General features: G+C 32.7%; 1 protein-coding gene across 2 annotated transcripts in view; it reads right to left on the reverse strand.

Moving 5' to 3' along the window:
- Positions 1–23,032, reverse strand: part of LOC110032639 (U3 small nucleolar ribonucleoprotein protein IMP4) — a 37,147-nt gene extending 14,115 nt beyond the window's left edge. The window contains exons 1-8 of one of the 2 annotated variants that reach the window (XM_020736330.1): positions 22,838–23,032; positions 22,617–22,702; positions 19,434–19,600; positions 19,261–19,344; positions 9,093–9,202; positions 8,927–8,977; positions 3,234–3,377; positions 3,047–3,136 (exon numbers count right to left, since the gene is read on the reverse strand). In XM_020736330.1, the coding sequence (XP_020591989.1) occupies positions 3,047–3,136; positions 3,234–3,377; positions 8,927–8,977; positions 9,093–9,202; positions 19,261–19,344; positions 19,434–19,545 (591 nt within the window). In that variant the 5' untranslated portion in view covers positions 19,546–19,600; positions 22,617–22,702; positions 22,838–23,032. The remainder of the gene's footprint in view (positions 1–3,046; positions 3,137–3,233; positions 3,378–8,926; positions 8,978–9,092; positions 9,203–19,260; positions 19,345–19,433; positions 19,601–22,616; positions 22,703–22,837) is intronic. The other variant, XM_020736331.1, reaches the window with a different exon arrangement.
- Between the last annotated feature and the right edge of the window lie 4,188 nt (positions 23,033–27,220).

Genomic DNA, 27,220 nt, shown 5'->3' on the forward strand with positions numbered 1-27,220 from the left:
GATACTACCTAATACACAATGAGTTTGTCTTATATTCAATCCATTATGCCCTTAAATTTATCAACGCCTAAGGAAAACATCACCACGACCAAGAAAATGAAGGATAGAATTTCTCCAAAACTATTTTTTCATTTTGAAACGCAAGTCAAGTGTTGAGCATAAAACTCTTGATGCCCTACCTAGAGCTAATTTTATTACCTGCTTTATAGAATCATAGGTTCTTGCCTTTTCAAAAATAAAAGTTACAAATACTTCCAACTATGACTCATTTTTTTTGTCATGGCCACCTCAAATAGACTCTCTTTTTTTTATTCATGGCTATCATTATTGAGAAAATAGGCTTTGCAAACTTAGATCAAGCAATCAACTCTTTGAGATTTCCTGATATTTCCACTTCATTTCTACATAATGCTTTGGCAAGATAAAACCATTAAGCTAGTAGAATCAAATGTTTTTCCAATCATCCCTAGAAATAGATTGAATGTGCCGCTACACATTGCATCTGCCAAAATAACTAATCAAAAAGTTGACAAGCACGCTACTCTCCAAGCCCCCAAACAGTCTTGGGAGGACTCTCCATAAACTTCATTTTATAATTGACAAAAACTCCTAATGGACATAATGATAATTTTGTACTTACTCATAGATTCTCAAAAATATCACATTTCTTTCAAGGATATTATTAGACTGCATGAGTCATTATCTACAATAATTCTAGACAATGATGTTAGATTTGCTTCTTGCAAAATATTATGAAAAATATCTGGAACACAATTAAAATTAACATCCATATTACACCCCCAAATTGATGGTTGGACATGAGTTGTGAAAATATTCTTATGCTGTATACTAAGGTTCTTAGTAGATAAGAACATTACCACTTGAGAGTTAAATCGACCAAATTTGAGTTTGCATAACAGTATTTTTAGAACAACTCATAAAATATCTTTTGAATTATTTATTGTTATAACCCAAAGAAAACTATTAGTCTAGCAGATATTCTCCAGCACTATTTTTTAAAAACTGCAATCACCTTCGTATAAACTTTCATGGTTTGCATGAACAAATGAACAATTAAAATAATAAATACAATTAAGTAATGGCATATAATATTGTAAATTCTAGATGAACTTCTAAAAAATATAACAAAGTTAATCATGTCATAATTCAATTTCACTATTAAGTTTTATCCCACAAAATCTAGTAAATTACATGCCTAGGCCCATGGCCAGTTTTAAATCTTTATAAAATTTGGATCAAATGTTTTTCTCCTTGAATTATCTTCTAATATATATAAAGAAATCCTAATTTTAATATTGAGAATAAATTGTCCCAAAGGAGATTTTTTAAGCCTCGGGATTTACAAAATAACCCTATGATAAAAAACTCAAGCGAAAATTTAAATTTTTTTCATACTCCATAGCTCGGCATAATTTTAGAGCCCTCCCCGCCAACTAAAATATCACTCAAATCACTAGTCAAATGAACAAATGCTTCTAAAGATAATTTGATGACAAAAGTTGGCTTAAAAAATCTTACCCCTGAACTAGTGGAAAATAGTGGATTAGTACTTAAACTCTAACTATGCAGAGTAAAGTTTTTTGATCTGGAGAGTTGACGAAGCGCCAAGTAAAAGGCCAGGGATTAAATCACAAGGCCCTGCATCACAATTTAGGCTATTAATCATACATAACTCTCCAGAAAAGCATATCGACAAGCACTCTTCCCTCCAAGCAACACTTGATTATTATTTAATCCGTCAAAATAACAAACTAATTACCTATATATTGTTTTAATTAAAAAATAAACTAATTAATTATCCTCTACTTGATTTTTAAAATTTCATACTAATAATTTTTAGCAATCTTTCATTTGGATGGTTTTTTTGGTTGAGCTAAAGCTAAGCCAAGGGATGGTCATGTTTAACATAACTCAAACTTCATAAACGACAAACCAAGCATAAGTCAATGCTGATTTAGGAAATTAATTTTGGTCATTTAGAACTCGAGCAGAGTTAAGCTAAGTGTAAGAGATTCTTCGATTGCATGTGTTTCGGATATGAAATTAAGGAAATGACAGGTAAAATAATGAATCAATGTTGGTGTTTTGTCAAATTGAAAAAAATAACAGTACATATTTTTCTTTAAGAATTAATTCTTTCTTACATAATTGTCTGCATGGGCTTTATCCCATGATAACAGTACATGTTTTTCTTCAATCAAAGCATCTTAAATTTTGAAAACAAGTTTACTTATCCCTCCCACACACCATTAGCTATTGGGGGCCGTTTTAAATCTAGAGTAACTAATATGTTTAATTTAGTTCACTTAAACCTCGAATCTGATCAAAATAAACCTTTGCTCCTAAAATTTGATAAGAAATAATCCAACAAACGTACTAATTTGGACCATACTTGAGGAGTAAAAAAACTAAAATGAACAAATTTATAGTATAGGACTAAAATGATCCCATAGAAATAATGCAGACTATTTTAGCACTTTTCTCATATCTATTCATTATCCTGAATTTTCCTTGTAGCTTGCCTTTTTTTCAGATAATTCAAATCCTCATGTATATATCACCTCATGCTATGCTTCACCATCCTTTGTCAGCCAACTTTATGAATATGAAAATGTGACAGAAAATAATGAAGCTAGAAAATATTATGTTCAATTTAGTTCACTTGACACCTCAAATCTGATAATCCTTTGTTCCACAAATTTGATCATAAATAATCCAGCAAATGTACTAATTTGGACCATATTTGTGGAGTCAAAAAACTAAATTGAACAAATTTATAGTATAGGACTAAAATGATCCCATAGAAATAATACAGAGACTATTTTAACACTTTTCTCATATCTATTCATTATCATGAATTTTGCTTGTAGCCTGCCTTTTTTTCAGATAACTCAAATCCTCAGGTTTATATCACATCAGCTATGCTTCACCATCCTTCCTCAGCCAACTTTATAAATATGAAAATGTAACAAAAAATAATGAAGCTAGAAAATATTATCACATGTAAAAAATAATTAAATTAAACCTTAGTTGTGAAGTTATCAAGAATTAGATGGGGATAAGCCTCGGACATTGTCCCTACAGCTTGTTTATCTTTAATGTCATGCCTTGTGACCTATGATACAAAAAAAAAAGGTGTAGAAACTAGATTAACACAGTAGAAATATTCAATATAACATAGAAAATAGACAAGATTGAACAACATTTCATACCACGTTCAACAATTCAAAATAAGCAGTTGGACCAAAGGGCAAATGGCAGACAATCAAACCATCAGGTTCACCGCGGTGTTCATGAACTAAGATCACATCGGTGAAATCATGCGCACGGCAAACTTCAACAATTTCCGCGATAACCTGAAAACGTAAGTGGTACTAGAGTAACTCTATTATCATCTTAAGGAACAAAAAAACATAGCTAATATAACATGCATAATATATCACTCGAGATTCTCATGAATTTAAGGAAATCATCAAAAAATAGCTCCCACCCTACAACCAAACCTTAGCCTAAACTCCAAAGAAAGGAATAAAACATAAACCACGCACAATATAAAAGAAAAAGGTTTGCATTAAAGAGCTCCAGCTACCACTACACAGGTCATGGGTTCAAAGCCTTGTACATTTGGGTGTTTATGTGAATTTACAATTATATTCTCTCAAATCGTATATTTGGTTAGAATAGGCATCAATTTTGATATTTCAATCAGTTTAAAGGCAATAGATTTGATAAAAAGAGAATGAAAGCAATAGTAGTAGGCTAATTATTAATGGGAAAAGAAAATACTTTTGGTTTAATTTTTTCAGATAATATTAACTAGCTAGCAAATATCTAATCGTTGTCAAATACAATTCATTTGGTATCGTGCTATTTGTTTAATGAATATGGTCATCTAAGATGATCAATGGTGACTCTAGACAAGTATTTTGCTTTTTTTCTTAGCTTTCAAGATTGACAATCAATGTAATCTTCCGACAAATCAAGGGATGCCCTCAAATGGGAACTTGTCCGCACACCGATCAAATGAAACTTCAAATCCCAATGGAGAGGATATAAGAGGTGTAAATCTTATTATAGAGGACAGTAGAGGTGTCAGAGAAGGATGATCTGCCAAATAGATGGAGAACAAAGGAACTGCTATGTGGAAGATATCCTTCTCATCAATGTGAATCCACCAACTAGGACGGAAGGATATCCTCAATTAACTGAGCTAATTGAACAACATCAGCTAACATTGGAACCTCTATTTGCCAGTTGCACAACTTCCCATTTCTCTAAGCCCATTTTTAGAGGTTAGAGAAGGAGGGTGGTGTCTCAATCTAGACCTCTTCCAAACATAGTGACCAGAAACAAGAGAGCCTCCCCCGCAAGTACCTTGAGCCTTCTCCAAAAATAACAGTTTATTGAACATAAAGCTTAGGGATAGAAAAGAAAATTTGATTTGTGTTAACCTCTTCCTCTAAGGTAAGGAAGAGACTCACAAGCATAAACTAAACAATTTGGAAAATAGTGTTTGCCGCAATTGTTATTGCTACCTTGATTGCATGAACTACTCTATGGTCCTTCCTCAAGAAAATATTGAGGGTGGCCAAAGCCTAGCTAGAGCTAGATTTCTTGGAGCATTCTAAGTTTGGCGATAGGAGCACCCAAACCAAATAAAACAGCCAGTTGATCTGACTAAAAGTGACAAGAACAACATCAACAACTATTAGTGAGACAAGTTTAGAGCAACATATGTATTGACTATTATAGGACTCTGTATCATATCATAAATTTTCAAACTCAATGGAGTTGAAGCAGCATCGAAAGAGCTGACAAGAATTCAACAAGGTTTTTAAAAACATAATAGATTGATCAAAAGAAATGGGCTTATAGTCGATCCCTGATGCAATCCAACAGAAATAGGAAAATAATTGGTCAATCCTCCTTCAGTTCGAACATAAGTAGCAACTCTAGTATACATATCTTTAATGACTTGAATATAAGTCATATCAACACCTCTCTTCTCAAGAACTCTCCAAAGGATAATCTCTTCGAACCTTATCGTAAGCTTTTTCTAATTCAATAAAAATCAAATGTAGATCCTCCTTATTATCTCTAAACTTTCCATCAAACCTCTCAATAAATGTATAGCTAGTGAAATGACTCAAATTAATTGGTTAAAACATAAATCAAAATTGATTATCAGAAATCTTAACCTATGTTCAATTACCCTCTCCCCTAATTTTAAAGTATGACACATCAACTTAATTCCTCTATAATTTGCACACTCTTGTGCATCCCCTTTTTTCTTAAAAATTGGGACCAAAATACTCTTCCTCCACTCCTTAAGCATCTTTTAGTTTTTAAAATAATATTAAAAAGTTTAGTAAGCCAAGAAACTCCCACATCTCCTAAATATTTCCACACTTCAATTGGGATATCATCAGGTCCTACATACTTTCCACCATTGGTTTTCTTTAAAGCCTCCTCAACTTTATTTTTTTACTAATGCAACGGTAAAAAAGAAAAGTTTTATTATTATTAACGATATTAAGATCATTAAGATCGATCGTATTTTCAGAAACATCATTAAAAAGTTATCATTAAAAAGTTTAGAAACATCATTAAAAAGTTTATCAAAGTAACTCACCCACCTACGTTAAATGTTTTTTCTAAGAAAAACACTTTTTGATTTTCATCTTTAATACACTTTACTTGAGTTAAATCTTTACTTTTCTTTTCTCTTTGTTCGACTAGTTTTTACATATATTTTTCACCCTCAGTACCTAATCTGTTATAAAGATCACTAAAAGCGGAATTTTTAGTGTCACAGATTGTTCTTTTAGACTCTCTACGGGCCGTTTGATATTTTTTCCAAGTTCTCTAAGCTTTTATATTTAAACAATTTTTTATAACATTTCTTATATTTTATCTTTTCTTGCACATTATTATTCCACCAACTATTTTTATTTATAGAAACTTTTTCTTTTGATTCTTCTAGTACATCTTTTGCTACTTGTTTAATAGTATTTGTTACTTTATCTCACAAGTATTCGCTCTTTCATGAACATCCCAAATTTTGAAATCTTAAATTTTATTCATAAAAATAATTTTATATGTGTCTTTTAGGTTCCCCATCTAATTCTACAATGATGAGTCATAATATTCTTTATTTTACAACCCTTAATCTTAAAATCTAGAACTAATAAATGATGTTGGGTACTTAAATTCTCACTTAGAATGACCTTAGAATCCTTACGTCTTACAATCTTTACAATCTCGACGTTCTCTTCTTCTCGTAAGAAAATAATCAATTTGTATTTTATTAGATTAATTCTTATAAGTAATAAGATGTTTATCTCTTTTCTTGAATAAAGAATTAGCGATAACAAAATCATACGCTAAAACAAAATTTAAAATGGCTCTACCTTCTTCATTAGTCACTCCAAAGCCGTAGCCATCATTAATATGTCTGAAATCTTCTACCACTCTACCGACATGTCCATTTAAATCTCTTCTAATAAAAATTCTTTCTTCAAGAGGTGTCATTTGTATTAAATCTTCTAAGTCATATCTTCTAAGTCATTCCAGATTCCAGATTTATCTATAGACCCTATATTTAAACCTACTTGAGAAGTATAAGCACTTATAATATTAAAAATTTTAGTATCAATAATAATCTTAAAGGCTATAATTTTATCTCCAATTCTATTAATTTTTACAACATTATCTTTCAAACTTTTATCTATAATTACACCTACACCATTTCTAGTGCGACTCTTACCAGAATACCAAAGTTTAAAAGCTAAGTTATCGATCTCCTTAGCCTTTTCTCCAACCCATTTAGATTGATCAAAACAACCGAGGAAAAATTCTCGTCAAAAGAGAATGATGAATCAAAAGAAATTCAAATGAATGTGAACTTACATTCAAAGTTGGTGAAAGAAACAATCTCAACAATGTCACCAAAAATTTATGGGCTTTGCAAGAGCCTCAAATTCCCTAACTAAAATATAAAGTTTTGATAACAAAGACCAACAAATTCTAGCACTAATCTATGAGAAAATTTTAGGTTGAATGATAATATATTCAAGAGACTTATCATATGAATGGTATGAAGGGAAAAGCAAGATTTATATATTTATACAGAGCCTTGGTTTCAAATATGTGCTAGACACTATAATTAATTGTATTATAGGTATGATAAATATGAATTCAACACATATCCTTAAACATGAAGAGTTCTAGGCAAGATTCCTAGCGAAGGAAGGTTTAAGCTCAAAGAGAAATTCAAGAAAAAGATGCCCACAATGGGAAAAGAAGCAATGAGTTTGAATGATGGTGAGAAGGATTTTGACGTCATTAAAAATATGCTTGAAGGTACAAAAAACTTTTATTGTCCCAATAAAGAAAGTCAAAAGAGGAATCAATAGGCTTACATTATCTCGAGAGATGATGCCAAAGGCCGTGAGTCTTATGTTATGAATAGATTACCTATAAAGGAGAAGAACCATATGCCAATTATAGAAAAGGGAGTGAAGAAAATTACTCAGCAATAGGACTTACACTATCTTATTCTACATAAGGTTATAGGCCCTAAACAAATTGGTCAATATCATGCCACTTAGCATTGGTCAGCTTAGGTAGGAGCCGCGGACCACTGTAATCCTAATCACCCAAATCAAGATCAAGATCACCAAAGGCATAAGGTTAGGTTTTTGGCCAACTCAACTAATAAATGGGTTTAGATTGGGTTTAGGATGAACTAGTTTAAGGCTTGGCTTTGGATCAGAAATAAACATATCCTCCTCGTTAAGAGAGATAAGTTCACTTACTAAGATTAAGGAACTAAGATCCCAAGTCCTAAGACAATCCTAAAGCTAAGGTGACAAGGCCAAGATTGAGACTATATGGTTTGGGTGCCTAATAGTAAGATTTAGACCTGGAGAATTCGGAGTGTCAAAATAGAAGTCAACAACCTTTATGACCAAGAGAAAACCCTAAAAATGAGAGGGGAAAAGGAAATTGTTGTGAGGTGAAATTGATTTCCATCTTGCTTTTTTACAAGGAAATTAAGTATGATTATCCGCAAATACAAGGATAAGTTCTTATTCTTATATAAATAAAATCCACAAAGATAGAAACCCTAGATAACTTATACAAGCTCTTATTCTTTTATAACCATGGAGGAATTATCCTAATATGAATTCAAAATCGAATAAAACATATTCAATAAACAAGAAAACTTTCAAATTTATCATTATCAATCTTAAAATTGCTCCAATGATTAAACTTCCCGAGCCTTGATCGCCATCAAATAATGTCAGATTGACAATTTGCTCGTGCCTAAGGACCCCTAAAAACATCTTCAATAACAATGTGACGAGAGAATCGCACATGCAACAATTTTCTTAAAGAAATTAAATTATCAAACATGAACTATTTAATTCATCCATGATTAGGTACCCAACTTGCAATCATAGGCGATTTGATTTATTTCCAACTAATCTTTGAATCATGGACAAATAAAAACAAGATGAATAGCACAAAACTTTATTACGGAAGCTAATGAAAAGAAAATTGTGCCCTTATCTTTCAAAAATTTGACTTAACAGCACAGCATATATATACATGTATGTAGATAAAAGACAGTTTCAAAATTCGTGTATTCTTACAAATAAATTAAGAGATATGTTATTGATGGATAAATAAATAATCTTGATAGTTTATTTGCTAACAACATGCAACTCCATTACCATCAACCCAGTACATTTAAGAAAGTTATACGCTTGAAAGGATGGATAATAGTAGATTTTTGTTTGTTTCCAAAAGTTATAAAGGTATGATGTAATAGATTAGCTAACCATTAAGCTAACAGAAAAATCATAAAAACAGTTAAATATGTTTAGGAAATACTATAAACCTGGCCACCACGATTCATCCTTGTTGCATTTGGGAAAACAATTTTTAGCTCCTAGAAAAAGAAACCACAAATAAAAAATATTAACTGGTGTGACATGAATGGAATACATCATATCAGAATGAATACATCATATCATCGTATCATAGTTAAAAAAAAAAAGGATTACCTTAACAAATTGAGTAAGAGGAGCACTTGGACTGCGCGAAGTGGTTAGCAGTATTTTGGGATCTTTTACAGTTGCATTAGCATACTCATCATCAATGAGAGATCTTGGAACTGTGCATAAAAAGGAAAAAAAACAAATACTTAAACGCAGCAAGCAACAAGGAAAATGTCAATTTAAAAGTTCATAAAACCGCAAAATATTATACAAGAATTAGCAATTATAAAGTAGGTTCTAATGTGTGAAAGTAAAAATATCTTGGTTGAGGGGACTAAAGCTGAATTTACATAATAAATAATAAGATATTTTGATTCATTAAATATATCCTCTCATATCCTAAAATTGTACTTCCAATGAACCCCCCACATACCTTCTCAAGTTTTTGTTCGCCTCTAAGCATGTCAAGTATTGAACTGGACAAGCCAATTACTAGATATTTATCTAGTTCAATCTGAGATATCAGATTTTTAGATAGAATGGCAGTTGAATTCAATTCAGAAAACATAGTGACCTGACCTAGTCAAAAAATTTAGAATTGGATCACAATTCAATGCAAAATCAGCCTAATTACTGATCGGTGAGACATGTATTAGAAGAGACTCTATAAGAGAAATCCAATGGCTAAACAAGCTAAAAATGCAAGAGGCTATCAATACCCTAAATATTCCACTATGCCGAAGTCAAAGTTCTCCAATTCTCAATCTCCTTTTATTTCAACCTCGCCCCCAACTCAAAAATTAGAGATAAAAAAAACTTGCTTCTACAGTTGGAATGCTTATGGATTGGTAACCGCTACGGATGTAAATGAGCTGAGCAGACTCAAATTACACTCATAAATTAGCTCGTGAGTCGAGCTTATAGAGCCACGAGTTCATTCGAGCTCAAACTTAAACTTGTAAATTAAACGTGCTTGAGTTCAAGCTTAATATGACGTGTTAAAATAAATATTGAGAGATGGCTATTTCTAATAAAAAGCAAAGGACATTGTTATAAATAAAAAATAAAAAAACTACGATTAATGCAAGTTGTAAATGTCAGGTCGCATTAAATAAACAATAAAGAATTTCTTCCTCATCCTGTTTAAATTACGTAAATATATTCCTTATCTGCACATTTCACAATTCTCAAAACTGGTCACACCGCTTCCATTCTTCTCCCAAGGACGACAACTTGTCCCAAGGAAACCTTCTCTGGCAAGCTCGCATTGAGACTCTTCCTTATCCGGGATTAGACATTGATCTTGATGGCACTTTCTGTAGTTAGCTTCTTTACTTCCTCTGAAAACACATTAACGAGCTCCCATCAGGAGGAGTCAAGCTCTTGAACCTAGTAATAAGTGGACAAGATGGTTTCAAGATCATTACATGAGCTTGATTCAAGCTCGAGCTTGAGTTTGAGCCACACTTATGACAGCAGATTGAGCTCAAGTTTGTTGGTTTGAGCACAACTCCACTCGATTAAACGCCTACTTAGCATCATTCCAAACCAAAAAAGTTCTTAGATTTAAATGATTTAAGATCCAACTTAATATTGCAGAAAACAAAATAAGGTTGACCCTAAACAAAACCAACAAGATATCCTCATTGAATCAAAGGAGTAATGCAATGCAATACCAACCAATTTGCATTCCTAGTTTTAAAGGTTATCCCATTAGGCAACCCCAAGACATATTGTTAGTTGTTACTACAATTAAACAAAACTATTGCCATGAAAAATTCTCACCATCAAATAGTATAAAAATAAGAAGCATTAATGGTGGGAACAAAATTCCTACAACGGCAAAACAAGAAGGAATGAAATGAAAAACAAAAGGTAGGTTTTCTTATATTTCATCTATATCCCTTTTACAATGCCTACAAGTATATTTATGCATACTCGACTAATCCTAAGTGTATTAGTTATAACTATACAACAACAACAATAAGCCTTTATCCCAATAAGTGAGGTCGATACATGAATGCTTTTTCTCCATTGCATTATATTCAGTGCCATATTCTCATTTAATTCTAATGGATTAAGATCATTTTATACAATATGCCCAATTCTTGTTAAGTCTACATCTGTCTTTCTTAACATAAGTCGAATCTAAAACATCTACTCTCCTAACTAGATCGTCAGATGATTGACATTTAATATATCTAAGATGACTCTCTAATCTCGCCGCCACTGGAGCTAAACCAACACTATCATGGATATATTCATTTAACATTTTGTCTCTGACTGTAAAGCAACTCATCCACCTAAGCATTCTCATCTCAACAACACTTAACTTTGTTTTATGTTTCTCTTTTAAAGGTCATCATTCTGCGTCATATAGCATTGCAGGCCTCACCACCATCTTATAAAAATTTTCTTTTAGTCCAAGCGGTACTTTTCTATCATACAATAGGTCTGATGCATTCCTCCATTTCAACCAACCAACTTGAATTCTACTAAAAGCATCCCCATCTATATCACCATCACTTTGAACAATAAACTTTGAGATATCTAAAATATTCACATCTTTTAATGATTTAATCACCCATAGTTACAACTCTGCCACTAGATTCAATATTACTAAAATTACATTCCATGTATTCAATTTTAGATCTACTCAAACGAAGGCCTTTAGACTCAAATGTAGACCTCCATATTTCAAGTTTTTTCTGAACTCTTTCTCTGGTCTTATCTACAAGAAGAATATCATCAACAAAAAACATAAACCAAGGTGCATCCTCCTGTAAATGTCCAATAAAAGCATCCATAATTAAATCAAAAAATATATGGGCTTAAAGTTGTTCCCTGATATAATCCAACTGAAATAGGAAAATACTTTGTCAATCCTCCTCCTATTCGAACACAAGTAACAGTTCTAGTATACATATTTTTAATGGCATGAATATAAATCATATCAACACATTTCTTCTCTAGAACTCTACAAATGACTCCTCTTGGAACCTTATCGTAAACTTTTTTCTAAATCAACAAAAATCACATGTAGATCCTCCTTATTCTCTCTTTACTTCTCCATCAAACCTCTCAATAAATGCATAGCTTCCATAGTAGACCTGCCCGACATAAATCCAAATTAATTATAAAAAATCTACATATCACATTTTAACCTATGTTCAATTACACTCACCCATAATTTTAAAGTATGACACATAAACTTAATTCTTTTATAATTTGCCAAAATACTCTTCCTCCATACCTCAGGCACCATTTTAGTTTTTAAAATAATATTAAAGAGTTTAGTAAGCCAAGAAACTACCAAGTCTCCTAAATATTTCCACACTCAGTTGGGATATCGTCAGGTCCTATTTGATTTTATTAAAGCCTCCTCAACTTTTTTATACTAATACAATAGTAAAAATAAAATGTTTTATTATTATTAATGATATTAATATCACTATGGTCGAACGTATTTTCAGAAAATTTACTGAAAAGTTTATCAAAATAGGTTAGCCACCTGTGTTGAATATCTTACTCTAAGAAAAACACTTTTTGATTTTCAGTTTTAATACACTACTTAAATTAAATCTTTACTTTTCTTTTCTCTTTATTTGGTTGGTTTATTCATATATTTTTCACCATCTATAGTATCTAATCTATTATAACGATCACCAAAGGTGAAATTTTTAACGTCAAAAATTGTTCTCTTAGACTCCCTCTGGGTCACCTTATATTTTTCTCAGTTCTCTAAATTTTACCTTTAAACCAATTTTTACAGCACAACTTATATTTTATCTTTGCACATTATTATTTAATCACCAAGTATTTTTATTTATAAAAATTTTTCCTTTTGATTCTCCAAGTACATCTTTTGTCACTTATTTAATAGTACTTGTTATTTTATCCCCCAACGAATCTGCTTTTTCATGAACATCCCAAGTCTTAAAATCTTGAAGTTTACTCATAAAAAAACTATTTTATATATTTTTTTAAATGTCTTATCTAATTATATGACATTGTTTCCTTGTATTTTTTATCTCACAACTCTTCATCTTAAAATCCAAAACTAATAATCGATATTGAGTACTTAAATTTTCACCTAGAATGACCTGACAATCTTTACATTCTCGACTTCTTTTTCTCAAAAAAAATGAACAATTTGTGTTTTATTAGATCTATTCTTATAGGTAATAATATGCTCATCTCTTTTCTTAAATAAAGTATTAGCAATAACAAAATTATACGCTAAAACAAAATCGTATATGATTCTACATTCTTCATTAATCACTCCAAAGCTATAGTCACCATGAATATTTCTAAAATCTTCTACCATTCTACCAACATGTCCATTTAAATCCCATCAAATGAAAACTTTTTCTTCAAGTGGAATCATTTGTATTATTTCTTCTAGGTCAGTCTATTCTTGTAGGCATTCCAGAATTTTTCTTTTGAACTTATATTTAAACTTAATTGAGGAGCATAACTACTTATAATATTAAAAACCTTAATATCAACAATTATCGTTAGGGCTATAATTATATCTCCAATTCTATTAATTTTTATAACATTAAGTGTGAATCCTATCTGAATACCAAATTTTAAAGCATAAACTATCAATTTCCTTAATCTTTTCTCTAACCCATTTAGTCTCTTAAATACGTAAGATATTTATCTTCCTATAAATCATAATATCAACTAATTCCAATAATTTACTTATAAAAGTATTTATATTCCGTGATTTTATCCTAATATAAGTTATAACTATAATGTATTAAAGTATTAATAACTGAAGAAATAAGCAGAAAATAGGATTAAACATAAGTAGTAGTATAATGTTCCTCGAGCACATGGTGCAAAGCATCGAATTTCCCCGGCTTCAGAGGAACTCAACCTGAGATAAAGGAAAACCTGAGAGAAAGGAAATAAGTATTGGTGTATCTGGAGGATAGTAACTGTAAATATCATTAAACATTGAATGTGGAAGATGTGCGTAAATCAGAAGGTAGGTCGATGATGTATGTGTTATCATTAATGCGCTTGGCCGTCAGAAAAGGACCATTTTTCATTGGACTGAGTTTTGAATAACTTCTTGGGGTAAAGCACTCCTTCCGGAGTCTAACCAAGACAAGATCACCAGGATTAAAAACTTTGTGGCGTCGATAACTACTCGCTTGTATTTTATAGTCTTCATTAGATTTCTCTAAAGTTAAGCAAACTTCTTGAAAGAATTTTGTGTAATCTTCCACCATTAAACTAGTAGCTTTGCTTTTACATTTAGGGAGAATGACAATGTCAACTTTGTGGTTTGGCATCTTAGTATACACAATACTAGAAGGGCATTTACTAATAGAGCGAATGGGCATTGAATTGTATTCAAATTCAGCTTGAGCGATCTTGTTCCAAACACCTCAACCTATTTCCAACTATATGATTCACCATCTTTGTTTGCTCATCTGTTTGTGGGTGATAAGTTGAGCTTTAGTCGAAGCAAGGTTCGTAGACACTTTCAAAATTCTCGCCAAAAATGATTAACAAATTTAACACCAAGATTCGAGGTGAGACTTCTTGGGATACCATGCAAACGAACAATCTCATGGAAAAAAATTCAAGCCGTGTGAAAAGCATCAAATGTCTTCTTACAACCGACAAAGTGCATCATTTTGAAGAACTTTTTTATAACAACCATCTAAAATCGATACCTCTTTTTGTTTTGGGTAAGCCCATCATGAAATTCAAGCGGAGAATTTCCCATATAGAGTCTGGAATCGATGGTAGAGCATGTAAGCAGGTGTTTTGAGCATATATAGTTTTGGCGGATAGAGTATCCATCAACAAGCCTGATGACATCTCTTCGGAGATGCGGCCAAAAAAACACTCTAATCAATACCACTATTTTCTCACGCCTCGGATGAGCTGCCAGCTTGTCTGCATGCATTTCTTTGACAAGTTACTACCTAAAGGATGTATTTGGGATGCACAATTGATTCCCTTTAAACAAATGACCATGTCTAAGTGAAAAATATGCTGTTTGAGATTGGTTGCAGCTTTTTCATGCCATAGAAAGTCTGAATCTTCAGCATATAATTCCCAAATGATGTCAAGTCCAATAATCTCAATTTGAACCTACATGAGAAGGGCTGATCTTCTATTAAGAGCATCAGCTACTCTGTTTTGAACACCAGACTTATGTTTAAATACAAAACTAAACTTTTGAGGAAGAAAATCCACCCGGCATGCATTCGGTTGATTTTCTTTGGGAATTAAGAAAATGCAAAGCACGATTATCACTGCATAGAACAAAATCCTGGTTTAGTACATAGTGTTTCCAATGTTTGAGGGCTCAAACTACTGCATAAAGTTTTTGTTCATAAGTCAAACATTTTTGCCTTGGGTCACTTATTTTTTTTGTTGAAAAACTCAACCGGACAACCCAATTGTGTGAGGACAACCCTAATCCCAATGGCTAAAGCATCTGGGTCAACCTGAAATGGTCTTTATAAATTCGACATGGCTAAAATGGGAACTGAACTCAAGACTTCTTTGATAGTATGGAAGCTATTTTGTTGTTCAGCAACTCAAAAGAGGGTTTTGGATTTAAGGCAATTGGTTACCAGGGCCATGATAAAACCAAGGAAATGGACACAAGATGAGGCAAACTCACAATTGTTTATATGAAAGGGTTCAGGCCTAACTTAAGGGCGATTTGATGATCACTTGCAACATTTAAAGATTTTAGCCATCAAAGAAGTTAGAAGCTTCCCTTTATAAAGCGTTGATAAAAAGGGGCTAGGCCATGGAAGCTTCTAATATCAACTATAGGTGAAGGGACCGGCCACTTTATGGATGTAACCTTATTTGGGTTTGTTTGAATTCTTTCTGCCGATATGATAAACTAAGGAAATGGACACTGAATTAGGCAAACTCACATTTGTTTATATAAAGGTATAACGTGTGACTACAAAGAACTTCATATATATGTTTCAGATGTTGCAAGTGATCACTATAGACTAGTATGTCATCAAAACAGACAACATAGAACCGCCCCAAGAATGTTTTGAGTATCTCGTTTATGAGTTTGATAAAGGTACACAGTGTGTTGCACAAGTTGAAGATCATGGCCTTCCATTCATATAAACCATCACAAGTTTCGAAGGCGGTTTCCATTCATCGCTGTGCCTAATTTAGAACTGATGGATGATATCCGCCACATAAGACCAATTTTGAAAAGATTATAGTTCCTGCCAACTTGTCTATCATGTCTTCCAATCGTGACGTAGGAAAGCAATATTTAAGATTAACCTTATTGATTGCTCGACTATCAACACATTCTCCAATATCCATCTTTTTTAGGCATGATAAGTGTTGATACAACACACAGACTCAGAGTTTATTCAATCATATGTTTCTTCAATAAGTCATTGACTATTTCTTGTAAGATAATATGATATTTAGGACTCAAACAATAGTGGGGCAGATTAAAAAGAAGCAGTATGTAAGAAATCAATTTGGTGGTGAATGTTGTGGAGAGAAGGCAAACCCGAAGGCAGCTCAGCTAGGGCTTGTTGAATACCTAACTGCAGGCAACGCTTCAGTAGACAATTCTCTGTTAGGTTCTGAGACACTTATTACAAGACTTGTATAAAGACTGGGTTTGTCGCTAGAGGGTTTAACTGGCATCACAGATAACAAAAGCAGCAGTCTTAGAACTCAAACCTTTCATTCGACGGAGTATGTGTCAGATCGGCAGTCATAAGTGGCTCTCAAATCAAACTGCCATGATCTTCCTAATATCATATGACATGCATCCATTAAAATTGATCTCTTACATCCATTTTGTACACAAAGTGCTTACCAACAGAGAAGGTAATGTGGACGAATCTCCTAAACAAGTAAATCTACCCTTTGATTAAGCCACCCGATCAGTAAGTTTCAAGATACTTGGTAATCTTGAGCTGCAAAGCCTGCACCACAAATTTGGAGATGTTTTCAGTGCACCCACTATCAATAAGCAGGTCACACACTTTCTCGCTGATGGTGCAGTTAGTGTGGAAGATAGCATGCCTCTATGATGGTAGGTTTTTCCGTGGTGTTAAGAGTAGCTTCTTCAGAACACATACAAGTGATTCACCTTCATCTCCAACCATATCTTCAAATTCAAACTTGTCCAGATTTGTTTCTTTCTACGGCTCTTGAATTTCAGGTTCTCCATCAAGCACCTGTAGTTGTCGAGATGGGCATCCATTGGATTTATGACCCAGTTGAAGGTAACAAAAACATTTCAAATTGGATAGTTTAGAATAAGGGTTTTCCTTCACTTTTTAGTTGCTCTTGAAGGGGGTTCTTTCACTGTTTGTTGTTGGATTTAATTAGCTTTTGGGACTGAAGAGAGCTCACCTTTAAAGTCGGAGGAGTGGTTCGGCTGCTAGTTTTCAGCAGTTTGAAGCTTATATTCCAGAAAGAATTACTTTGGGTGCTTCTATTTAGCTTCATTTCAGCTTTATAAGCTATATTTACATGTTGGGATAGTGACCAAATGGAACTAAGCTCCAAATTATCTTGAATTGTATCATGCAAACCTTTGATAGTTCGGGCAACAAGCTCGTTATCCGATTGGTTGAGGTTGTTCCATGTAATAAGAAAATAAAACTCTTCTGTATAATCACTAATTAATATCTGGCCTTGAGCACAATATTGATTTTGAACATATAGCATCTATTTAAGATTTGCGGCAAGAAAGTGTCCTCTCAACAATTGCTTCATTCTGAACCAACTGTGAACAGATCTTTCCATTCCCATCGGCGTGATTAATGTAATTGTAACCAACAAGCTTTTGCTGCCCCTTTTAATTGACATGCTACATATTTCACTTATTTTTCTGGGAAAATCACTATATATTCAAAGATAGTTTCCACTAATTTTTCCCGGTTTAAATAATCCTTATGGGAATATGTCTGTCAAAGAGAGAGATATCAAATTTCACTTGGAATTCATTACGCAATTGGTCTTGATTTGCGTACCTCCTGTAATCTACAGCTTATTTTGACCCAGTTCCTGTTCATCTGAATTGGATAGATCAAACCGTTTCTTCACATCTTTCTCGCTATCTGACTCAGGATTACTGGAAGGGATTGATCTGCGATGCCTCACGGGAAAAAAGCAAGAGTTGCTCGAATTGCAAGGATTGCAAGATTGTCGGATTTGAGACTCTGCATCTCACACTTCAAATTCCACTGATAATTTCACTGATTTAGATGTTAGGGATTCTCCTCTTTGCACGAGATTGTTCTTTGACAACCAGAGGGCTTCTAGGCTTTGAACATCGTCAATTGCCGGGAGCTTACCGCATACTGCCATCGAATCCTGATTGACAGGCTATGATACCACTATGGTGGGAACGAAATTCCTGCAGTGAGAAAACAGGAGAAAGGAACGAAGAGATAAAAAGAAAGCAGGTTTTCTTATATTTCATCTATATCCCTTTTACAATGTCTGTAAGAATGTATATGTATACTTGACTAATTATAAGTGTATTAGTTAACTATAATGCATTAAAGTATAAATAATCAAGGAAATAAGCAGGAAATAAGATAAAGCATAAGTAATGGTAAAGTGTTCCTCAAGCAAATAGTGCACTGCATCAATTAATTTTCTATTCAAGTAAATAAGATAATTGATGAGGTGCATGCCCTGTGATGAATGAGAAAAACATCTCTCAAAGGAAAGCAATATAAAAAAAAGTAATTGCTATTTTTCTATCAAACTGATAATTAATTAGGTACATTATCTTTTAATACATGAGAAAAGCATCTACGGAAAAAACATAGATAATCAAACTGCACTAGGGTTTTGTTAAAACATTCAGGATATATTAAATAATAGGGAAATTTGCATACATACCACTCAATTCTTATACATTTACATATCTAAACACGTAAACTTTCACATTTACATTTATAACACATTCGTGTGATATACTAAACATGAAAAGTTATATTAAAATTTTTAAAAATACGGGAATGTGATACTTTTTATATGATTCTAAAGATTTTAGTGCTATATTAAAGTTGGGTTGTTAGATATGTAAATACATAAGATTGGGTTGTATGTATGTAAATGCCCCTAAATAATATTGCAACAACAACAACATCCCAACATCTGCTCTTATCAAGTTAGGTAAGCAGATAAGAAATATCGCTTTTAAGTAGGTCCTGAACAACCAGTAGGGTTAAGTTGAACCAACCTGCAGTCTGTTCATCCTCAAGATCAATCTCTTGCCGAAGTGTTGCCTCCTCATTCCTAAGCTCAGTTGGTATTGGCTTTCCCTCTGCAGAATCGACCAACGAACATAAATATCATTCAAGTGATATATATGAGAAACAAATCAAAAGAGCTAAAAGAGGTTTTGGGGCGTACCTTCAAGGGCTTCCCTAATCTTTCGCTTCTTCTCATAGTACTCACGTTCCTTTCCCTCTAAGCTCTTCCGGTAGAGATACTCTCTTCTCAGCCTAATGTTCCTCCTCAACATTCCTCAGGAGTAGAAGTTCAGCGGAGAAGTGAAAATTTAGGAAACTCGAGCACTTCTGCACAAACAAATTCATAAATATTATATTTCGCAGGAGCAAAAGCATCATTGATGATTAAATCGGATGTTATTGCAATAAGAAGCATAATGGAGTAATAACAGCAAGTTCGTGTCATAAGATTTATAAGCAATACAGAAATAAGTAACAAAACTAACAATCAGTTTAATAAATGAGTATATTGAGTCAAAACGAAAAGTTAAAGATGAAACAGCATCTACGAAACTTTGTTTCCCTGGAAAAAAATTAAAAAACAAACTAGTTTTGTTGCAATTCCATAGGCAGCATCGAATTGAAATAGTTTCTAATCAGGAAGAGAGGAAGCTTGGCTATAAATAGATGAAAATCATCATTTTATTTAAAAAGTTCAAAAAGTAAAACAAAATCATTAGGAAAACAAAATTGGTCATATTATGAAAAATTTCTCAATTTGCATGTTAAAATTCAATAGAAATTAAAACTATTAGGGCCCATCTCAAGCAAACACGGATATGTTGTAGGTATCGGAGCTGTTTTACCCTAAGAAGGTAAACCATTAGAGTTTTTTATAGAAAAACTAAGTCCTAATGCTACTATAAATCAGCAATTCAATAATAAACAAGAGGTATATGTAATTGATCATGCACTCAACAATAAGAGCATTATCTTTTGCATCAAAAGTTTGTAAAATTCAACGATCATGATTCAATATAATTCTCACAAACCCAAAAGAACCCGAGTTGCATGCTATGAAGCATGGACATGATGACACGGACACGACACGATACGAGAACACGGCATAATTGAAAAAAAAGAAGGCACATGTCATAGACACGTTTTAATAATATAAAATATATTTTTTTTTTTCAATATTCTCTAATAAACATATCACAAAACAAAATAAGCAAGAATAAAATTTAACTTGCATTATGAATTCTCATGTTTATAAAAACTAATTTTCAAAATTAAAAGAATTCCTCTAACTTTTCTACTAAGTTTTACATTATCTTATTATTACACCTTGTTTAAATTAAGTTAAAATTTTAACTTTTAGAATTAGAATAAGTATAAATTCATAACTATTAATTTATTAGAGTAAAAAAAACATAAATTGACACCTACAATACTAGAGTTGCTTTGACTCCACTTAGATTCGACAAATAAAAGCTTCAATGCAACCGTTGCTAAGTTCGTGGGGTATTTGGATCAGCTTCAATGAAAAGATTTGAGTCCTGCTTAGGTTGCAACAATGAACTTACAACTTTCACTTTAGCAGGTGTAAGTTCAACTTCAATGAACAAAAGAGAACTACAACGCTTGTCTTCGATGATTACATAATAGACATTTGATGCTGACTACTAATGCTCGACTTCAACGAATATTAGATGAACCATTTATGCTCGATTTTAATGAATGTTAGAAGGAATTTCGACATGAAGAGAGGGAACGGCTTCGATTATGAGATATAATTTAAGTCATACGTATTTTTATACTTCTCTGCTTTTGTCCTGTTTTTTGTCATATCGTGTTGAGCTCATATTTGTGAAGGTGTCCAGGCATATCTCACACATGTTCAGGGCCGAAAAAATTAAAAAATATATTTTATAGTATCGAACAAGTGTCGATGTCCAATAAGTATCTGGTACGAGTACGTCACATTTTTAGAAGTGTGCGTGCTACATAGGTCACATGCATGGTTGATATTTTTGCATAAATTTAATTTTGTTCTCCAACACAAAGTTGGGTAATTCAATCAAATGATTGACACGCTCAATTGACGAGCAATCCTTTATGTAGATGTCAATATTGCTACTACAACACTTCAAGCACTTTGAGATCAATATAAAAGGGAAGAATCTCGATTTTATTAAACCATGGCACAATGCAAATTGCATCAAGCAAATAGCTATTAAAATATTCATAAATGTTAATTATTCAAAGGAAATCAATTGTGGATACCAACAACTTCGCTCCATTAAAAGTAAATCAGTCAGATGCATGTCATCAGCCTTGCAACCCACACTGGGCAAGATAAAACCTTGGCTTTTTTATAGGACCGATTTTTTTGGCCAATGCTCCAGCATGATGCCTATTGCTACAAAAGTTGTGCCAAATATTCCAAATGTACAAATAGTCTTTAAGAAGCAACACTCAAAAATTATTAAATCCAAACTTACAGGAATTATAAATATGAATTTACTAAACGCAACTTACAACCAAAAACAACCATTAAGAACCTAGAAAACTCATAAAGCCAATCATAAAAAGGATTGAAATGGTATAAATGATAACATCGTTGCTCTCAAATTCATTAAATATTTAAATTCATTTTGATATTTTGCTTGTTTTTTTAATGTAAACTTTTTCAGGATTTAAATGGAAAAACAAAAGAAAAACAGCGCACCTAATATGCATAATGTCACTACTACCAAAAAATAAGATATCCTTCGATAAATTTAAAAAAAAATACAAAAATGTAATTTCATCATTTCCCCTCAATCTTGAATTATGTCTCATTCGCCTTAAATATTGCACCATCAAATAGCTTATTAAGTTTAAAAAATAATTTATTATATTAATATACATATTATTCTAAATAATAACTTAAAAAACTAAATTTGCTTTCTGTTCTTCATAAAACTTAACAAATTTCTCTCTTTCAAGGGAAATAAAAAATGAAAAAAATAAATCGATTTGAGATAATGTGCAAAATATGCTAAATATATGCTGACATTTCTTACCGGCAATAGAGATTACACAAACAATGTCAAAGAATCAAGGCAAAAAAATGTAGAATTCTATGTCATCCTATTGGGAATTTGACAAATAGACTTCAAACTGACAAAGAAAGTGGTAGATAATGGGGGACCCAAAGTTTCAATACATCAACAGTGTATCCCTTACAATTTCATTTAAACCCCAAAATTTATTGAACGATGTAAAAATGCTCCTTTTTTTTTCCAATGAAATCGAATGAAAATGAGAAAATGAGAAAATGAACTTAATGATTGTTGAAATGAATATGCGCGGATGTTACGCTGCAACTCTAAGGAAGCCGTTTTCTCTTTCACAAGCCATTGTTCACGTACATATGTTTGCCCCCGCAAACTCCCTTTTAAGGGGCTGTTTAGTAAGCAGGATTTAAGTAGGATTTAATCAAATTTTAATGTAAATTCTTTCAAGCAGCATAAATGACAAATTGAAATTAGAGGAGCTGAAGCGCTCGAAGGCAGGAAGGAGGAGAAGCTCGAGGGTTACCTTTCTCGATTGTTTCGAGTAGGAGCGGAGATGGAGAAGAAATATAGGAGTTTCGGAGGATTTTGTACGCTGCGATCCTGTTGTTACCTTCTCAGCTAGCTCTTGTCGCTACTGTATCGCTAGGATTTCGGTGGGAAAGCTAAGCGAGGCAATGGTTTTGGCCGAAACGGTGAGTAGGGGTACGGAGGCAGGCGAGGGTTTAGGTCAAGTTTCCCGAGGTTTCGGGATTTAATTTGATTTTATTTAAGTTAAATTTATTCAGTTTAATGAATTAACAATTAATTATATGTTACAATCTAAGAATACCTATAACATTTATATATAACTATTTCATAATTAATTAATAAAATAGTAAATTATATAGTTAATATTAATTTAGTAAAATTCTAATTAATTAATAAAATATTAATTACATAATCGATACATATTTGCTCGATGTTGTTATTGTGTTGCTTCGCCTCCGACGTATGGACGACAACTTTATTATTATCAAGGATGAACTCTATAAGAAGGCCTTTGTTTGTCCTTACTCAACTAACTTCCCCTATCTGAAGCTGATTAGGCTCTGCGCAAGGTTCATTCTAGGATATGTGGGGAGCACATTTGGGATATGTGGGGAGCACATTTGGGGTAAAGCTCTAGCCCTGAAGATAATGAAAAAAGATTTCACTAGCCCATGATCAAGTAATATGCGAAAATCCAAGATTTTGAGAAAACTTGAGAGTTGGTAGAGATTCCAAGGTTTTACTAGCCCATGACATAATTCCATGGCAGAGGGAGGAGCGGCCTTAGAATCTCAGCTATCCTCTTCCTCCAAAAAATATAGTAGCAATGCAGTGGATCGCATACTAGGCAGGGCTATAGCTTTATCAATTCGTATGTTAAAATCTATTGTAAACCATAAAGATTTATGGCCTTATCAACAAGGAAGAACAATATTGAACTTATAGGTGAAGAAAAAGTAGTCTATAGAAAACATGCAAATAATTAGGGAGATAAGAATTGAGGGGATTTAACTTAAGAGTTGCTAGGGTGACAGGAAGAAACACTTACTAAGTTAAACCAAACTTGGTTACACACTCGGAAGAGGATAACCTAGATTCATGCTTCTATTATCAATAGTCACATTAGATTTTTAGTATCATATCCTATATTTCCACTTATGCACTCACAAGAGATTGGTAGCTTTCATATCTTGAATTTCACCAAACCAATTAAGTCTATATAGGGTTAATTTAGACTTAGCATTGTAATCTAAGAGTAGCTGTTAGAAAATCACCCTTTATTGACCTTCCAAACTAGGCCCTGAAAATAATAGACTAAAACTTTGCCTTTGGAATTAACTACTTCACTTCTCTGTTGGATTGACAGTACAGACTCATTTGAACCCTATATTATTGAAATGATATCTATGCTTGTGTGAGAAACCCAGTGTGTAAGAATATCTAATATTAAGGAATTAATCAATTTACTAAGGAGTGGATTGACAATTACCAGGACTTACATTATTGTGACATAACACGCTTGTGGGATCAAGTTTATGGAGTTATTAATGTCGAAGCGTTGACAAAAAAACTTTAAGAGGATTTTAGTTGAATCTGAAAGGCTTAGATTTGAAAATAATAGTGTTATTATCTAGTGTGTTTAATTATTATGTGTTATTTTAAAGAAAATACAAAATTATTTTTGAGTGATTGAAGTACTAGATATCTATCCTATTAGTTAAGTCTTTAGAGTTGAATGCATAGTTCAGATGCAACAGACCTTAAATTATACAACTCGGAACTAGAGAGAAAACTTTTAGAAGGATTAGGAAGCAGAAAGACTCCAAAACTTTGTTGTAGAAATGACGGATCAACAAGTTAATGAAGATTTAGTCTTGGATTAGAATGTTAATAGACCTTTAAGGGCTTATGTGAATCATGCAGTGGATAAAATTCACTTAAGTATACAAACCCTTGACCGTAGAGGCAAATACTTTCTAACTTAAGCCAATAATTATTCTGATGATGCAAAATAATCAATTTGGAGGATCCCCGTCTGAAGACCCTAACTTACATTTAACTAGTTTCTTAGAACTCTGCACCACATTCAGGTATACAATGTCTCTAATGATGTTATTAAACTTAGACATTTTCCCTTTTCCCTGAGGGATAAAGCCAAAATGTGGCTTAATTAATTAACATTAGGTTTAATTAGAACGTGGGGGGATTTAAGCTATAAATTTCTAGCTAAGTATTTTTTATCATCTAAAACCACTCAATTGAGTAATGATATCATGTCATCCTGTCAACCTGAAGGTGCATCAATTTATGAGGCATTGTCTGATTAGCTTATTATTCAAACTTTCTATTACATATTAGTTGGATCTTTAAGAGCAATCATGGACGCTGCCTCTGGTGGTTCACTTATGTCGAAACCATTTAAGGAGGCTTATTCACTTATAGAGGAGATGGCCAACAATAACTTTCAATGGCCCTCCAAAAGAGTAAACACCAAAAAGGTAGCAAATGTTCAGGAAATTGATGTGCTAACTATTTTAACTTCATGAGTAGTAGCTATTGCAAGAAAGTTAGATCATGACAGAACGAGTCAACTTCAAGGACCTTCATTCATTGATGAAAATTCATTTGGGCAGTTGACTGATACCAACTCTTTTGAAACTATCCTTGCGGTACGGTAAACAATCACTCAAATAACTCATATTCCAATTATTAGAACCTTAGCTGAAAGAATCATGCTAACTTTAACTGGAATAACAATTATGGAGGAGGAAACCAACCATGGGGAAATAATCAAGTTAATCCTAATGGTAATTGGAATAATCAAGGTAATTCTAACTTTAGACGTTCTTTTCCTCTTAGATTTAACTCCAACCCACAACTTAAGAAGAAGAAGTTATCATTAGAAGATGTTGTTCTTCAAATGGGGTGTCAGCCGCACAGTCAAGGCCTTGCAATTAGGAATATAGAAAACTAACTTGGAAAATTGCTAACTCACTCAGCAATCTTCATCAAGGGATTTTTTCTGGTAGCATCGAGTTGAATCCTAAGGAGAAGAATAATGAGCAATTGAAAGCAATAAAGTTAAGGACTGGAAGGGAATTAGAGGATATGTTTCAAAAGAACGCTGAGTTGAGAAAAGAGGAAGAGGAGACCAAAAGACCTATGGAAGAAATTACTAAGGAATTTGAAACACCTAAGGAGAACCCGACCCAAAATTTAGGAGACCTTAAACTATGTTATAGGGATCCATTTCTTATAGCTTTGAAGGAAGACATTAATATAAAAATAGAGAAAATCATTGGAAGGATATTAGATTTAGAAAGAACCATTAGGAACAATAATCTAAATCAACCCTCTACATGCCCTAAAGATGATTATTATAGAGCTGAGAAGGATAAGTTGCAAGGAAAACTGAAATTTGAAGATTTAGTAGAAATTCTAAGATCAACAAATGATTCGATGATTGATCAGGATTACTAAATCACAATTTTAATCCAGGAGGAATCCTTATTCATCGGGCTGACAACATTAAATCTAGCGCTTCTTAGGAGGCAACCCAAGGTACATATGTGTTAGTTTGTTCTTGAGTTGTGAATATTTGTAGTATATTGTGTTCGTCGTATGTGTGGCTTGGATTGTTCGATGTTGATTGTGGATGTTAGGATTGTGATTGGATTGCTTGAATGTATGTCAGTAGAATTAGATTTGATGTTTATCTATGTTTAATTTTCACTAATGTCGTTAAGTTACTGATGTATTTCCTTTTTATTGGTAGTACAGGACATTAGTTATCATTGTTTGTAAATTTAAAATATTTTCGGACAAAGGTTTTGGTTCTTTTAATTATTTCTATACTAATACAGGCACTGTTACATTGACTTTCTTCAGTTTAATTTTCATTCTAGCATGTGTAGGTTAGATTTACTTTTTATTGCATATTGTTTTGTTCTGATGAATACGTGAAAATATTTCTATCAAACATATGTGATAGATTGTTTTTCTAAGCTGTTATATTTCTTCCTTCTTATATTTCTTATATTGAATACTATACATTTTAAAAATCAAGTTTTGGGGGGAGGAAAACCTTTTAAAAGCTTAACTTTATTTGTCCAAAGCAGCTTACATATAAAATTGATATCACTTTAAAATAACTTGCAGTATGTGGTGTTACCATTAGAGTGCTATAATTTTGATTTTAGGGATGTTATTGAAGACTTAGTTAAAATTTTTGGTAAAAAGGACCGCGCTAAAGTTAAGGTATTTAGTACGAGATAATAGGAATATGATTTTACTATTTATAGTAGGAAAGAATTGTACTTTTAAAAAAGTAATATTCTTAGATATACATTTTATAAGAATTGAGTCTCTGTTGAAAGAA

Source organism: Phalaenopsis equestris, unplaced genomic scaffold (genome assembly GCF_001263595.1).
Source record: "Phalaenopsis equestris unplaced genomic scaffold, ASM126359v1 Scaffold000991, whole genome shotgun sequence".
NCBI classification, from domain to species: Eukaryota; Viridiplantae; Streptophyta; class Magnoliopsida; order Asparagales; family Orchidaceae; genus Phalaenopsis; species Phalaenopsis equestris.